The sequence below is a fragment of the Dermacentor andersoni genome, chromosome 9, assembly GCF_023375885.2.
Source record: "Dermacentor andersoni chromosome 9, qqDerAnde1_hic_scaffold, whole genome shotgun sequence".
NCBI classification, from domain to species: Eukaryota; Metazoa; Arthropoda; class Arachnida; order Ixodida; family Ixodidae; genus Dermacentor; species Dermacentor andersoni.
Genome location: NC_092822.1, coordinates 120,719,789 through 120,736,407, shown reverse-complemented (window position 1 = coordinate 120,736,407; position 16,619 = coordinate 120,719,789). Strand labels below are relative to the sequence as shown.

General features: G+C 44.0%; 1 protein-coding gene and 1 pseudogene across 1 annotated transcript; one reads left to right on the top strand and one right to left on the bottom strand.

Annotated features, from left to right (window-relative positions):
- Nucleotides 1-3,195: 3,195 nt before the first annotated feature.
- On the top strand, nt 3,196-5,765 carry LOC126529660 (uncharacterized). The gene is made up of 3 exons (XM_050177172.3): nt 3,196-3,365; nt 3,553-3,880; nt 3,947-5,765. Exons 1-3 carry the CDS (start codon nt 3,284-3,286, stop codon nt 4,665-4,667), a joined length of 1,131 nt encoding a protein of 376 aa, XP_050033129.2. The 5' UTR covers nt 3,196-3,283; the 3' UTR covers nt 4,668-5,765.
- LOC140213354 (uncharacterized) lies at nt 4,693-8,089 on the bottom strand (annotated as a pseudogene).
- Nucleotides 8,090-16,619: the final 8,530 nt, after the last annotated feature.

The window sequence follows — 16,619 nt, the reverse complement described above, 5'->3', positions numbered from 1 at the left end:
GCGGAAGAGTGCGAAGGACGAAAATGTGGCGGAGGTTGGTTTTTTTCACATTCCAAAAGGGATCACGCAGCAGTGTGCACGGACAAATGAAGTGTCAACGCGGAGGAGGGCGGAATGGTTTTCTCGTATTAACCGCAAGAATATGGACCGCAGTGCGAAGTACTACAGAGTCTGCGGGAAGCATTTAATTTCAGGTAAGCCCTAAAGGTTCGCAGATCGCAGTACCACGCTTGTTGGCGACCGCGGTACGTGATCGTAAACAACTGTTGGCCGGTTGGGCGATAGCTCTCAGCGATTTAACTGCTCGTACTTCACGCAGGTCGACCAGCATAGACGAGGCAACCTAAAGTTAGCCCGCGCGGCACCAGCGCCGAATGCTCCCCTAGCGGACCGATGGAAGTTTCGAGGGTCGTCGCTGCCCGAGCGCGCGCCCGTGATCTGTTCGGCGGGAGCGCTCGTGCTGGCTCGGGCGCGTTGTTTTTGCGATGGCGAGTGTGACCTCATCAGCCAGGAAAGGTGGCACGCAATACTGCTCTATTGTTGATTGCCATAACAGCCTCGAAAACACGAAAGGTCGAACGCCGCCCGTGAAATTCTACAGATTTCCGGGGAAGTGGTACGAGAAGGTCAGACGACAAGCCTGGATAATTGCAGTGCGCCGAGTCAAGTAAGCACCATACTTTCGTATTCGCGTGCAATATCGCGGCTGCTCGATGAAACGGAATGGTGATATGCATGTTTTTAGCGCCCAACCGTTTGTTTAGTCATGCCGCGTTGTTGAATTGTGTTGACATCCGCTGCTTGTTAGCGGTAAATGCATGCGTGTTGCGACGCTGAGCTTGACGACGCGAGCTCGATTCCCGGCCACAGCGGCCGCATTTCGATAGGGGCGAAGTGCAAGAACGCCCTTGTTACCGCGTGCTTTGATTTTTGTGCACGTTAAAGAACCCCCGGAGGTAATAAGTATTCCTGAGACTAACCATTACAGCGTGCCTCATAATGATTTAGTGGTTTTGCATGGGTTTGGCAGTTAAAACCCCCGAATTTATTTGATTCTACTGTGCCTTCACTCGCAATCGGCATGGACGAGCTTTAGAGAATTATTTCCATTTTCCAAACGCTGCAACTTAATTTACTAGTTGTGCAGGTAACGAAAGGGGACGCGCGCTACTTTTGTCTGATAGCAGACAGCATTTAATGCAAGCCGTGGTCGTCGCGTGCGCCGGTAAGCGGCAGATCGGAAAGCAGCCGATCGAGACGTGCGCGTTATGTTTGTTGTTTGGCCATGCTTTCTAAGTTCACAATATCCAAGCTTGCTTTAAGGTAATTACCACCTTGCACATTCTTGCTGATTCACTCTTCCTGCCAAAAACCTTCGTTTCCTGTAGTAGCCGGCCATCGGTGCAAGCTTACTTTAGCTGTTCGCCCGACGAGGCACTAGATTTGCTTTGGTGAGCCATGTATCTCTAATGCTTGCGCTCGTGCAGTTGGTCCTAAGGTAATCGCCTGTTAACGTGGTCTGGGTTCATTTCGCGGAGCAGTCTGTACGAGCCAATCCTCATTAGCAGTGAAAAGGCACCTTGCTGATTAATGCGATGAGTTGCAATGACTCCAACATCTGCATTGAATAAGGCGTGATATACACTTAATATTTATTGCAGCATGATTCAAAGCAATATGCGCCTATGTAGTATTTAAATTGTTAATTTTGAGCAGATGTGTGTTTTGGCTGTTGTGTTCTAGGATTTCGTGTATCCTGGGAAGGAAACTGCTTTAGTGTTTTGGTGAAGCAGCGTACTGACCAGGACAAGGCAGACACACACATGAATACAAGACACTCGCTGTACTTGTGTCTCTCCTATTTGTACTGGTCAGTGCGCTGCTTCACCAACACGGTATGATGATTAATCACCAACTCGCCCAACTTCCCACATTACTGCGTTAGCTTTATAATGCAGTTCTCTTCGTGCCACGCAGTGACGTTATTCGGGCAAGAAATAGGCATCACAAGTTACAGGCACTAGCATCTCCGAATCACCATGTATAAAAGGCATGTACAGTTTGCCAAAAACAGCTCAATTTGTGATTTGCCTGAACCTAAGCCTGAGAGGGTATAATGAGCTATAGGCTAAGCCACGTTGTTGAAGGTGGGAAGATGGTCTTTCTCGTTAGTAACGTTCCATGCTCATTTGTGCCTAATACATGTGTTCTTTCTGTGCTCGCAGTGCTGATGACACTCCCTGGGAGCCATCCAAAAGCATGCGAATTTACAAAAACAAGCAGGCTTTGCGAAGCGAAGACATCGATAACGCTTGCCATTGTTCGCTGACAGCTCCGCGCAAATCAGAACGAACACAAACGTGTAATTTACTAATGCTCCAGCCAAGAAATTTAGCAGCAAAAGGCGGAAGCACAAAATGAGAGCAGCCGTGTGCGCGCACTCAGCTACCGAGGAAACTAACGGCAATCGTCACCGTCCCTCCACATCTCTGCAAGTATGCATGACCGCTTTGTGCCTGCATCATATAGAAATAAAGTGGCTAAACTTCTGAACTTGGTGTATACCTCTAAATCGACGTCGTATACGATCTTGGACACCTGTGACACGCCCTTGGCTTTCACTGTCACATCACCGTCCACGATTTGTTGAACGCCGTACACGTGCGGAAGCAGACGGTCCCCTTTCGTGAGGTTGCCGCCACGAAAAAATCTGTCCGCGTCGGCAGCCTTCTTGAAACCGCATTGCAATCTCTGCGTCGCTGTTGCGCAAGCAGGCGATCTGCCGCCGTCGAAAACTGAGCGCCGTGAGAACGAGCAGCGAAGAAACGCGCGGGCGAACCGGTGTAAACAAAGCGGAGACCGTGCCACTGCACGACCGCGCTGCATCACGTTTCCACATTGGGGGCGCTGTCAGGAGGCGCAGTAGCGCCGCCTGGCCGTGGTTTTCTCGTCTATACCTAATGGATGAGTCCAATCCGGACTGGGCGCCCTCGCTTCATCTTGGGCACGGGAAAGAAATGAACGGCAACGCCTCGTCATCTCGGTACGACCGCCCGCGGTTATGACTTGTCCGCCCTTTTAAAATGCTACTGGTGACTTCTCACAAGCTTTTGACATTTCCACTTTAAAGGATTTTGATGATTTTGTATTTCTCAAGTAGCTGAATGCAGGGTTCCCTTCCAGGCACACGAGGAAAAGGCGCCGAGCGGAGCGATCGGGAAGTCCCCTAAAGCAACTGCATGAGAATGCACACGAAGGAAGCAGTGCTGTACCGCAATCACCAATGACCTCCGAAGACGATGAACCGCTTTTTGATGATGATCCTGATATCCAGGAGACTCCTGATCAAGAATGCACTGATGGAGGTACGTATTTGCATGGAGTTAAGATTGCTACTGTTTTTGATTTTATGCATATTTTTAATGTAGCGTAACAGTGCTCATATGGCTTTGAATGAAAAGTGCAAACATTTCTTGAACTATCAGGCTAGACTGCTCTCTTTTTGACTAAGCATTGATAGGCAGGTTGGGCACTGTTTGCTGCATTTTTCAGGGAAGGCTGACTTTTCACATGTTACTGACTTGACAATGGAGCAAATGGAGCATCTTGAGAACGAGAATCGGCAACTGCTCTCAAAGGTCGGGGAAGTGCGAAACAAACTGAACAAGCAAATGCTGACTGAAGATTGCCTGAGAGAAAACGAAGACATGTTGCAGTTTTACACAGGATTGTCAAATTTGAGTCTTTTGATGGCCCTTCTTGAAGTGCTGAAGGAAGGAATGGCACGTACAAACCGAAACAGTCTAACCTTCTTCCAGGAGATGCTCATATTCCTCATCCGCCTTCGCTTGAATGTGCCATTGCAGGACTTGGCATACAGGTACTCGCTTTTGTACATTGGCTTGATAAGATTTGCATTGTTTACAATATCTGTTGTCACCTGCAGGTTCAATGTATCCCAGTCAACTGTGTCTAGGGTTGTCAACAAGTGGATTGATGTGGCCTTTGTCCGCCTCTCCCGTGCTGTGAAGTGGCCAGAACCTGAAGAGTTGCAGCGAACAATGCCTATGGCATTTCGGCAGTGCTTCGGGACACGACTAGCTGTAATACTTGACTGTTTTGAGCTGTTTATAGAGCGACCTTCGTCTTTCCTGCCTAGATCGCACACATGGTCGAACTATAAGCATCACAATACAGTCAAGTATCTAATCGGCATCGCTCCACAGGGCGTTATTACATTTATTTCTCCTGGGTGGGGTGGACGCTCGAGTGGCAAGGTCATTACAGAGAAGTGTGGCGTGCTGAATAATCTCCAGCCTGGGGACTATGTTTTGGCAGATAGGGTCTTCACTATTGGCGACAGTGTTGGTCTTCATTGTGCAAAGCTTGCAATTCCTGCCTTCACCAAAGGCAAGCCCCAACTTTCAGCCTGTGAAGTAGAAAAGACGCGAAAGCTTGCAAATGTCCGGATTCATGTTGAGAGAGTGATTGGACTGCTCCGCAATAAATACCGAATACTCAAGTACACACTTCCTGTGGAGATGCTTGCATCAGAAGAGAATGGACCCACTGTGCTCGACAAGATAGTCTTTGTTTGTTCGGCACTATGCAATTTGAGTAACTCCACTGTCCATTCGGTTGAACCCAGAGATAGACAAAGCAGATGATTCAGCTTTTGCCAATGTTTATTGCTTAAAACAGCTCCTGTGAGGAAAAATAAAGAACAGTTCTGTACATGAAACATGGTAATCTTTGTTTGTGTTTTTCTTTACACTCGCAGCAGAACCAACTTCCTCTAGGTGCTTTTTTTAAGTTCACACATTTGAAGTGGAACCACACATACTTGCAAGCAGCACTCTCGCACATGACCATTTTGCCCGACTCTGGCCCTTGGCACAAGTAATACACTTCCTCTTGCGAGGTCTCAGTCTTCAGCAGCTTCTAGCAGATTTCCACTGCACCTCCCAGTCCAGTAATGAAAGCAAAGTTCAGGCAGAAGGATCAACTTGAAATATTCTTCACAGCGCTTCACCATCTTGGCACAAAACTGCATCCTTGTACACTCTGATTGCAATAAAATCTTTCAAAGGCCACAATACAAGGTCGCAGTACTTCACGTTACACACAAACATCTGCATTTGTATTTGGTAATAATAGGGATGGTGCTGCTTGAGCGTCACAGCCCCATCCACAACGGTTATACAGGAGCTCTCTTGTGTAGCAAGCACCCGTGCATGGTCGTCTCTGCCATTAAATGGATGTTTTATTTCTAAGACTCCTTTTTTGCAGCAGGTGCAACTTATAATGCCATCAGGAGAGGCAGCCAGAAATGGCAGCTCGGTGGAGATTTGAAGACCAGAATCCTTGCAGACAAAATTCATATGTATGCCCTGTGACATAGCCTTGTAGGCATCTCTCGCCTTTCTTTCATGTTCTTTTCCCCAAGCAGTCTGTGGTGACCAAAACTGTGTACTTTCAGGATAACAAATTTTTCTGAGAAGTGACATTGCAGGATCACTCAACGATGTTCGGCATACTGTCTTTGCAATAGATGCAATGATGCGGCCTGTCCTGAATGCAAACCATTTTGTGCATTTTGCCTGCTCCCTTGTGCTTTCCTCGATGAGCTCTGCAACCTGCAACATACAACAAATTATTACAGGTTATGCACACTCTTCATTTGCTTTTTTTCTATTCTTTATTAACCAAGCATGAAATGCTAGATAGAAAATAGAAGTACTATGATTAGTCATAGTTTACCTGTGGCTCAACTGTGAGACTTTCAGCCAGCTGGGAGCATCGCTCCATTACGGAACTCCATGTGGTGGGTTGATCATCCTGCTTCATGTTGGTCATTATGGCACTTGGAAATTTTGTCGCAGCAGGGATGAAGTGATGAGCATATTTTGGTTCCAGGGATAACAGTGCTGGTCTGCTCCCACTTTGGTGGCACGCTGATAACAATTCTGACCACTTTTCATCTGTCGTAGGTTGAACATTCACCCGGCGCAGTTTCCCACGACATGGTGTTTCACCGTCCATTACCCTCTTCTTCATCTTTGAGGATCAAAAGCTCACACCTGATACAGGCTTTGCTTCAAGGGACCGTACAGGTGGCGGCAGCCACGCATTTTCTTTATCGGTGCAGGCTTGTCCATCCCGTCTCTGCACGACAGCCTGTATGCAAACCAGGATAGCGCCAATGTGGGAACAGGCTTCTAAGCCTGCCTTGCATGTGCAGTGCGCAGCTTGCACCAGCCCATCTTTCACAAGGAGCCAGGGGTGCAGTGGTTTCTCACTCAGTGACTGGGAGTGTAGAACCTGCATTAAAGTGAGAATAAGCTGGTGAGAAAACAACAGTTATGAAAGCAATTCCTTAAGGATTGTTACCTCAGAGCTCGTTCAGAAAAAAAAAAAAAAACATGCTTGCGCGCAAACATCGCAGTTGTGCCGCAGCAGCCAGAACTAGGCTGTTTGCCAATGAGCATTAGCAAACCCACAGTACACACGCATGCATCAGGAATGCTAAAACGAACATGTTGGCATAATGCATGAATATTAGTGTATCGAACAATCGACACATTTACGCTGCTGCCTATGCTCAGTCAAAAGTCGCTTGTGTAACGAGAAAATTGAAAAAAAAATAAAGAAAACTAGATCAGTTCTCGACAATGCGCGATCGCTGCGGTACAGAGCGCTTAAATCAGCGAATAAATGCGAAGAGATTGCACACTTTTGATCGAACAGTGCGCACATTTGCGCTGCTGCCGATGACGCTACGCAGAGTAATGAAATCGTTCTGGTAACGCGACGATTTCGAAACAGATCAGCGCTCGACATCACGCCACCGCTTCAATACATACCACTTGACGGTGTTACAAGAAAACAAAGGAGCTTACCCTGCCAACGATGACCACTTGGCTGTCGGCGAGAGCTTTGAGACGCGGTTCCTGCACCCAACCGCTGGTCAGATAATTGTGAGCTTCCAAAGCCTTGTATGATTTCAGCTGCTCTCGAGTTATGAAGCTCGTTGCATGGACGAGGTAATCCTTGATGTCTGTGAAATCCACACGTGGCAAAAGGTTAACGTCGCACTTCACATCTGATTCGTTCAAGTCAAGAGGGTCAACACCGCCGCACAGGCGCACCTTTTCTTCATAGCGCGACTTTTCAGGCTCTTCAGTCCACGCGCGTACGCGCTTAACCGCATACTGAGCGAACCACGATGGAAGCAAATCTTCCGAACACCTCAATGCGCCGTCCACTAGCAAAAAACGATCAAAACAGGGCCGGTATTTTGTAGCGATGCCTTTTCCGATTCTATGCTTTTTCAGGCTTTTCGCGCTTGGCCAGTGGTCAGATCGAGTCTACCCACGTTATCAACGGGATCAGGCGGCCGTGTGTGGTGGATGATAAGAATAGCATAGAACAAGGCATAAGGCATCGCTACAAAATAGCGGCCCAGTACACACAGCCTAGCACACTGGCGGTAGTCGTACTGCGGCGCCCGCGCTCGCGACCACGAGTATGGCGACCGCCGCGCCGGGCGCTAGCGCCCCTTGCGGATGACGTCACACGAATACCTCCTACAGAGTGAACAGATTGAAAGGGGAGCGCATCGTTGTGAACTAAATGACGACGCTTTGCCACAAACTTGTAATAACGCTTTGTCGAAAGAGCAGTTCTGTGAAATTCTTTCTGTGAGTGTAAGCAAAACTTCAGTAGCATCAGGTAGACGTGGAGTAAAAGAATGCAACACTGTGGTTTTATATGAAGGAGCTGCCTTTAATATGTGGCCATAACAGTTAAGTAGATGTGTGGAAATAATTTTTAAAATAAGTAGAGGAATGTGAAATAAATTATTTGACAAGCTCACACGGCCACGCTCACGGCCACACTTCAGTGTATTCAACGACTAGTCATTTGTATTCATCCGTTTATGTCAGCCTAATGGTCCATGTAGCTCTTTTGATTGTCGCTTTTGCTGCATCGTGGCTTCACGTTCTAATACTGACATCTTTTTCAGATTCAGAATGAGCTGGGAGACGCCCCAGCTGGAACGCTTAAGGTGTATTCTTTGGCCATCCATTCTGTAGCGTCACCATAATCAAATAGAGTGATACCGTGAAAATGTATTGCAGGAAGCAGAAAAAAAACATTGCTGATGCAACTGCAAGGCATTTGCTCCAGTAGTCAATTGGTGCAGAGTGCCTTCATTAGGAGACATGGTGCCTTTAAGCACTCAGCTGAAAGACTTTGCAACTGCACCGGGACTGGGAGTGAATTTCAGTGTCACTTGTGAACATATTAAACGCAGAATGTACCTTTTTTAGTGTTTATGCCTGATATGAGAGGGGCGTTCAGAAACTTAGTGTGGACATTAGTGGTCTACATGAGTGCACATCTTTCTAGTTTTACCAGAATGAAGGTATTATGACCTATGCCATACAGCAGTGCACTGCTAGAGGTATCAAAGCAGAACAGCAGCACCCTTTCAGAAAGTTGGCTGAAGAACGAGCAGTGATCGGGGCTTTCTCCATTTCAAGGGCCAAATTCCAGAAAGATTGATGCCGAGCTGGACGGTGTGAAGTGCCGGTCACCACATACTGTAGCCAGCATGGCATGAATCTCCTTGGCATTATGTCTCGTTAAATACAGAAATTGCATCACTGCTCATAAAGAAATTGGAAATTGGGAGGTTGAGGGGAAGTGGCAGGGCTCCCCTCTGGAGCAGCCAGTGCATGCCCTTTGCTATACTGATAATCCTACCTTAATGAGAACCAGTGATGCATGTTAACCTATTATGCAGCCAAGTGCATTCCTTGTTTTGTATTAAGGGGCACTAATGACACCCTAAATGAATTTAAAATAAAGCATCATTTTAAATATCTACTTCTGTAAATTTATTGTTAGTTGCTTGATTATTAGAGAAAATAAAGCTCAAAGTTCAATTTTTTGAGTATCGCCCCAAGATCTTCGGGCTGACACCTCATTGTCACATCATGGATTCCAAGTATTTTTTCATACTTGGGCTGTATTGGTTCTGTAAAAGTTCCTGACGCTTTTTATTTTGGGTTTTTGGAATACAGTGAAGATCTTTATTTGTAAAAAAAATTGCTACACCTGAGCAGACATCAAAATCCATGACGTCACAGCAAGCTAGTGTGGTAACTTCAAGGCAGCACTGCCACCAATCTTTCCTTTTGCTGCTTTTAAGTTTACTCAGCCTCTTGTCACGGTACGAGTGAATCTCTTGAATTGTAGGAAACTCATTTACAGATAGATCTAAAATAATTTTTCTCTTTAGTGCTTGCCTGCCGTGGTTGCTTAGGGGTGTTGGCACAGTGCGGCTAAGCACGAGGTCACAGGATTAAACAACCGCATTTTGATGGAGGTGAAATACAAAACTGCCCATGTACCTTGCAGCCTGATTTGGTAAAAATTAATCCAAAGTTCCCCACTATGGCGTGCCTAAACATCATATTCTCGTTTTGGCACTTAAAATGCCAGAATTAAATTAATTTAATTTTACTTTAGTGCTCCTTTAAGCTGTAGAATTCATGATCTCTGCAAAAACTCATGCTCAAAGTATTCTCCACAAATATTAAATAAACAGTAGATATAAGTGTCTATTTATATTTTGAATTCTGGTGATACGTGATGACTATTAGAACGGTGGTACAACGAGACAGGCAGAATTGTAATACAATGTGTGACGGCATGATGATGCACATCGAGGAAATGACAGAGTCTCCCTAGAGGTCCCTGACATGGACATCAGCTGACTGTCCACAAACTTCTGAGTTCACTCCGTGATCTTGTGCAGCCTGTGCTTTGCGAGTTGATTAACTTAAATGAGGTGGTGGTTGGCACATACTGTCCTTGCGGCTTATGTACATTTCATACAGTGGAGTGGAATCTCGCATATTACTTCTGGAGCACAGCAAGCGAACGTGATGTGTAGTGGTAATCTTAGTAATGATCCACAATCATGTCCCTCTTCGAGCTCCAAATGCTGCTTGCCAACACAAGCAGCAGCAGTTGCCCAAGATAGCGTGAAGGAGATTCATTGAAAAGTGGCATATGCCCAGGGTCGCATACCCAGTCACCCAAGCTGTTCCGACGGTTGAGTTTGAACTCTTCCCTCAACATAGCAGCCCAATCTCCCCATTACACCATGGGCTACCTATTGACACCAATGGATGGGAAAATAGAGAGAAACACCTGAAAATATCAAGTATCCTAAGAATGGTAATCACAATAAATAGTACTAGATTTGCTTAGCGCAAGCTCTTGGGCCAGTTGGTGCATGATGAACTTGAAAAAGGGGTGTACCAGCAAAACAAATTGCGCGTACACACGGAAAAGGCGTTAGACAGGGACGGACGCTGGTCCGTCCCAACGTCCGTCCGTGTCTAATGCCGTTTCCTTGTGTGCGTGTCATTTGTGTTTCGCTAGTATTCCCCTTTATCAAGTACTAGATGTTTGGATACTTTGGTTTATTATTCTTGTTTGTGCTGGATTGTTTTTCTGAAACATGTGGCATCCAGACAGCATAAGAAGCTAGTAAGAAGTCAAGTTTAGCATTCTAGATTTGCAACAGGTACTTTCGTAATTTATTTGCAGTAGGGCTGTTGTGTGAATGTACTTGAAAGGCTTAAAACTGTTTTGCTAACATTTACTTAAACATGCAGGTTCACATAGGTTGTAGGAGTGCACATTGAGAAGGTTATCCTTGCACAGCTTACCATGGCCTGCCATGGTGGACCAGGAAAGTTTGCAAGGGCCTTGCTTCACCATGTGTTCACAGAGGAGGAGCTCATGGGCCATTTAGGCTTTGGAAATACCAAGGGGCAAAAGAGGCTCTTGACCCCACCAGGGTCAGTGCTGTTTTAGGCAAGTACCGTATATCCTTTCCGGTTGCATTTTTACATTCACATTTTTTTTCTAAAATAATGAACTTGCCATTGGCATAACAAACGACTTTCAAGTAGCCTGTGTGTGCAGTTGTGCGCTACAATAGCCTACCATTTGGAATAACTGTTCATATGATCTTAAGTGCCTAATGCCGACATACTCAAATGCTTCTAAAATTTAAAAGCTGCCTTCACTGCCGAAAGTTTTTAGCGGCTCCACCACATAAAATGAGCTGCATTTGCGCATTAGCAGTGCTACTTGGCTGTCATTGCAAGGAATAGTCTGTGAAGCACGCTCCAAATCTATTGGCATGGAGGACATGTTTAAGTAGCCTGAAGACGTTATTCTAATCTACGAATTGCGGAGAAGCTATGCTCAAGTGTGGTTACTGCTCAGCTCGAGCAGGAGCACGTTCACCAAATTGCAGAAATCAAAACAGCTCTCCAGGTTCTGAGATGTGAAACAGTAGTTTCACCAATTTTAACAGACCACATCGAATAAAAGTTGCTCCTATCTTGAAGGAGGTCCATGTGATGCCAGACAGCAGCCTTTCAGCAGAGGGAACCTGTGTAGTGTGGCAATTTTCTTTTGGTTGTTTCAATCAAAGAAACAATAGGGACAGAGTTGCCAGCTTCACTGTCAACAGTACTATGTTTAGTGGACGCTTACTCATTCTAAGCACCTAACCTATGACTCGTATTTATTAACATGCATTTTATCACTTTGTATTCTAAAATATGAAAAAATATTTTTGTGGCTTTTCCCTATATACTTCAATAAATGGAGAATAGGCTCTTGGGGCCTAATGTATAAAGCTTCTTACAGACCATCGGACATATCCACTACTCCCATTCTGAAATTGTTAGAATTGTTTCCTGCTTCCTTACTTCACCTACCTGTTAACAGGGTTAATATGAACCATTGCCAAGTAGATTATGGGCTTAAATTTATAGAAACAATGAATGGACTTTTCTGTCGCTCTTGTTTAGCCCGTTGAGGATCACATTTTGGGGAGAAATATGCCTCTCTAATTTAGGAGTTATATATTTTTTGTTGTATGCAAATGCTCAAAACTCGAATTGAACAGTGTCCTATTCAATTTAGTCTTTAAATGGTCGCTATTTGTAAATGCAAGTATTATTCTAATATTTCGAAACACCAATAAAACATGAAATTTGAGCCAAAGTACGGTAAATTTTCACCTCCAATAACATAGTATAGACATAAAACGTACGAACTTGTAATAGTAGACCAGGCTACGTTACTTAAGTAGCTGTACTTTAGAGACTGTACAGCAATCGTTTATGCTTACTGAAGAGTCCTGTGCGTGTGAAGAAATTTTTGCTGCTCCATTTGTGCTTTTAATAAACAGCTCTTCATAACATAACAATGACAGAAACTTGCTAACGTTAAGAATACTAGGATGTGAACCTCATCTTACATTAGTTGTGATATCAGCTGTTCATTATTCAGAAGCTATCCAATATTTGATTTACTTCTGGCATTCGGTTGAGTCTCAAAAATCACTTTTCACGCATCCTTAATATTTTCATTGCAGATTTAAGTTCTTAAGAGTGACTTTCTGAGAAAATAAACTGGTAAATAATTTTTTAAAATAATAAAGTGGCACTACCATTTCAGTATTTGCAGTTTTACATGTTTCATTTTTTTATGCAGGATAAAGCAGCTTAATTTCTTTGTGTAATTAAACTTACAAAAGCTTGTGGCAACACTCCCAAATTACTGCAATGACAGACACCGAAGAGCTAAGTGAAAAATCAGTTTTGGAGAAACCCAAGGAGCAACAGCACTATAAGAATATTTTCTAGAAGTCTCAGAAGGTTTCAGCACCTCCAGTGGGATGCTAGGCAACCCTTTGTTCTGAAAAGACAAATTTTTTCAGAACGTTCCGTCGCAGCCACAGATGTACCGCAGTGAACCCTAAAAGGGTTAAAGTCAGTCCTATGGCATATGGCTCTTAAAAGACAGGATTTCTTCGTATCTGTCACATTCTGCATGTGTCATGCTAAGCAGCTTGGTGCAGAACTACACGGAATCCTCATTATAACAGTCATTCAGTCGTTGAGGCAGAAAACATACTTCGCTGTAAGCAGTGTCTTCTTTAATGTAGAAAGTCCTAAGTTATTGTAAGGCGAGAAGTACATTCCGATTGCATGTGAACTCGGGAAACCTAACTTCATATGAAGCTACACTCAATTGTAGTGACATGACAGTATTGTATTTGTAGCATGGAAAAGCACAGTGAAGTGCTGCACATTTTAATTATGAAAGTTACAAGAAATAATTTTAGTCGTCAGTTCAGGTTTATTTATGAACGACATCAATTTTTTTCACCATTTTGTTTCTCAGCAAGCAAAGTTCACATCTTCAACATTGAGGATATTCATAAAGTTATTTTGCTACAGCGTTTTCTTCCTCTTTGCCCTTTCCTGCATTTGACACTTAGTGGATTCCTGTGCCACATTGAACAAATTTAAATGGTCATGCTGTAAAGCTGTACCTGTGGAAAGTTGGAATAAAGCAACACAAATACATAAATCAATTTCATTATAACGAGGGCATATTGCATGCCATTCTTTTGCATGTGGAAATTGCTTTTTAAAACTTGTTCTGGCTCCTTGTTGTTTTTGCAGGCTTGACGTGTCACAAATTTCCTGGTACCAACATGCCCTATGTAAAGAACTCTGGCCTCGCTTCTCGCATGGGACCAATAGCCTCTGAAGAGCCCAAGTTGGACAGCTCAAACCAAAACACAAGTGTTGTACTTTTGTAACTCTCGACATTTTTATGTTTTATGTTAGTCTCCTGAAGGGCCCAATTTGGGTTTCTCAAATGAGCATACAAATGTTGTGCCTTTGTATGCCTTGATATCTTTATGCTAATTTTATTTATGTTAATTATGCTAGTCTCCTGAGAAGCCGACATTGGATTGCTCGATCCAGAATACAAGTGCTGTGCTTTGTTATAGTTCACTACATCTTTATGTTAGTTTTTGATATGGTTCCAGTAAGGATAGTGTTTTGTTATTAATATATTTTTAAGTATCTTAAGTCATTTCATGCCAAACCACCCAATTTTGTCAAGAACTGTTCCATTATGGCAAACCATTTCAAGTTTGCTTGATTTTGAGTAGGTACAATGAGAAAATTTTTGAGAAAATTTGCTTTCCTACATACACTTGAGTCCTTCCAGGGCAACCAACCAGCGTTTTTTTTTCTTACCATCACAGATATAGTTGAAGCTCCGAACTCTTGCTCCCCATTTATTTTCCTTCGCAAAAATTTTTTTGAATTTTGGCAAAAATTTATTGTTCTTGCCCACCTAAGCTAGAAGGCACTGATACACGTTTTTTTTTAAAGGGAAATTGTATGATCCAGATATTCAAATGGTGTTCATGTCAAGAGACTGAAGTGGTGTGACTGCCAAAATTTGCAAAGTCTGAATTTTCTTCTAACGTAGGAAAATACAGAAGGCACAAAATAAATATAATATCAGACTGGTCGACTTCGGATAGCTGCAAAATATTTCAAGCTTTGGAGGTTCAGTTGATCAGATAAAAAAACTGTAAAGTTCAAATTTTTTGCAAACAGCTTCGTGTTGAAGGTAAACAAATTAGCTTTGGTGGTTGGCACAAATGTATGTGTCACCCATCATTACACAGCCCTACATGTCTGCTATGCATGTGACAAGTAATAAAAAGGTATTATTCTTTAAGTGCGATAAATTTTTGTAATGTTCATTTGTGGATCACACATACAGCATAAATATAGCATAAATATATGAAGCCATGTGATCTAGCAAGGAAAGATTGTTAATATAATTAGCCACAAAAACTGCTCAACAAACTGACTGCCTTTTTTATCATTACGAAGGCAGGTGATGTCAAGCGTTGCAGCTGCAGTCTCAACTCATATTTTTTTAACATGAATGCAAAAAGTGGTCGCCAATGGTATCGGACCACATCTGACTGAACATGGCACATATGACTTTTATAGATGAGCATGTTCCGGCTCTGAAACAGTGGTAGCAAACAACACCACAAGAATTTGTTCATACTCATGCAGGTTTTCAGTCTTAATTATGAAGGTGTTTACTACTTGCATCATCATTGGGCTCCACGGAGCAGGGCACAAACTGTCCTGCTCCCTCTATGTTGCATTGCAATGCGACATGCCCTTTAAAATGCTTTGTATGAACAATATCAACGCTCTTTCTGGATTTACTGTATACATAATAGCTGATATTTCTTTTTGTAAACTGCATGAAACATATATTTTAGCACTGCAGGATTCCCTCGCGTATTTAATACGTGCGAGCTCTGTTAGAAAACTATTTGACCTTTTTTGCGAACACCTGATGAATATGAAACAAGCGCGTTTTCATTAGCCGCCCTTGAACCTTTGTGCGCATGCACGAATTATTTCCCGCCTGCCAATAGCGTGAATTTCTGGGACGCAGCGTTTGAATGAGGTAGTACACAGTGCTCTCGTCGGTTTTTTATTGCAAGGAAAATGGCGGAGCGACTGGAGCAGTGCTACTGCATCAAATTTTGCCAGAAACTGGGCGACAGCCAAGTGGTAACCATTCGGAAGATTCAGACTGCCTTCGGTAACTTTGCCATGAGCAGCACACAGATTAAGGAGTGGTACAACCAGTTTAAAGACGGCCACACATCGGTAGAGAGCGAGGCACGCTCCAGTCAGCCATCAACATGCCGAAATGACCAGGTCATTGCCGAAGTGAACCCCGGGGTGATGCGGGACTGTCGTGTGACTATCCAAGAAATTGCGGAAGAGGTGAGCATCAGCAAATTTTATCCACATTCCATTATCACCGAAGATTTGGCCATGAAGAGAGTTGCGCCGAAATTCTTTCCCAAGCTGCTCACGGTGGAGCAAAAGCAACTTCGTGTTGAAGTCTCACAGACATGCTGGATTCCACAAACAGTGACCCCAACTTCATGAACACCATAATCACTGGTGACAAGTCTTAGGTGTATGTTTGCGACTCGGAAACCAAATCCCAGTCGTTACAGTGGAAGCATTCCACGTCACCAACCAAAGACCGCTAAGTGCGCAGCAACGTCAAAGTGTTGCTGACTGCTTTCTTTGACTCCCGCAGTGTGGTACACTACGGATACGCACCACAGGGTCAAACAATCACTAAAGACAACGACAGGGATGTCCTCCATGGCCTATGTGATGCTGTGTGGCTCAAGATACCGAAGTTGTCAACAGGAAATCGGCGCATCCATCACAACAAGGCTTTTCTTGCACTTGATTCAGACTTTTTTGGCGAAAAACCAGACTCCTGTAGTTCGACAAGCTCCTTACTCTCCTGATATGTCCGCCTGCGACTTCTGTCTGTTTCCCAAAAATCAAGAGGCCATTGAAAGGAGCGCGATTTCAGACAAGAGAAGACATTATGGCTGCAACAACAGCTGAGCTAAATTCCATTCGGAAAGAGGCCTTCTCGGAATGCTTCTAACAATGGCAGCACCGCTTGGAGAAGTGGCTGGAGTCCCAAGGAGACTACTTTGATGGTGATTAGGTTTCCAACGCTCCAGTTATGCCAGTTTCTTCTTTTCTCTTCAGCCAAAGTCGGATTTCTAACAGACCTCGTATTGATATATTATGTGCAATGGCTGTATGGTTTACCTGGCCCACACCAAACACAAGCCT

Bases quoted from the DNA above. Each gene is read 5' to 3' on its own strand.
- LOC126529660 (XM_050177172.3), top strand. From the start codon at position 3,284: ATGACCTCCGAAGACGATGAACCGCTTTTTGATGATGATCCTGATATC. The intron at 3,366-3,552 runs GTACGTATTTGC...TGCATTTTTCAG, and splicing joins TCAAGAATGCACTGATGGAG to GGAAGGCTGACTTTTCACAT. The intron at 3,881-3,946 runs GTACTCGCTTTT...TGTCACCTGCAG, and splicing joins TTGCAGGACTTGGCATACAG to GTTCAATGTATCCCAGTCAA.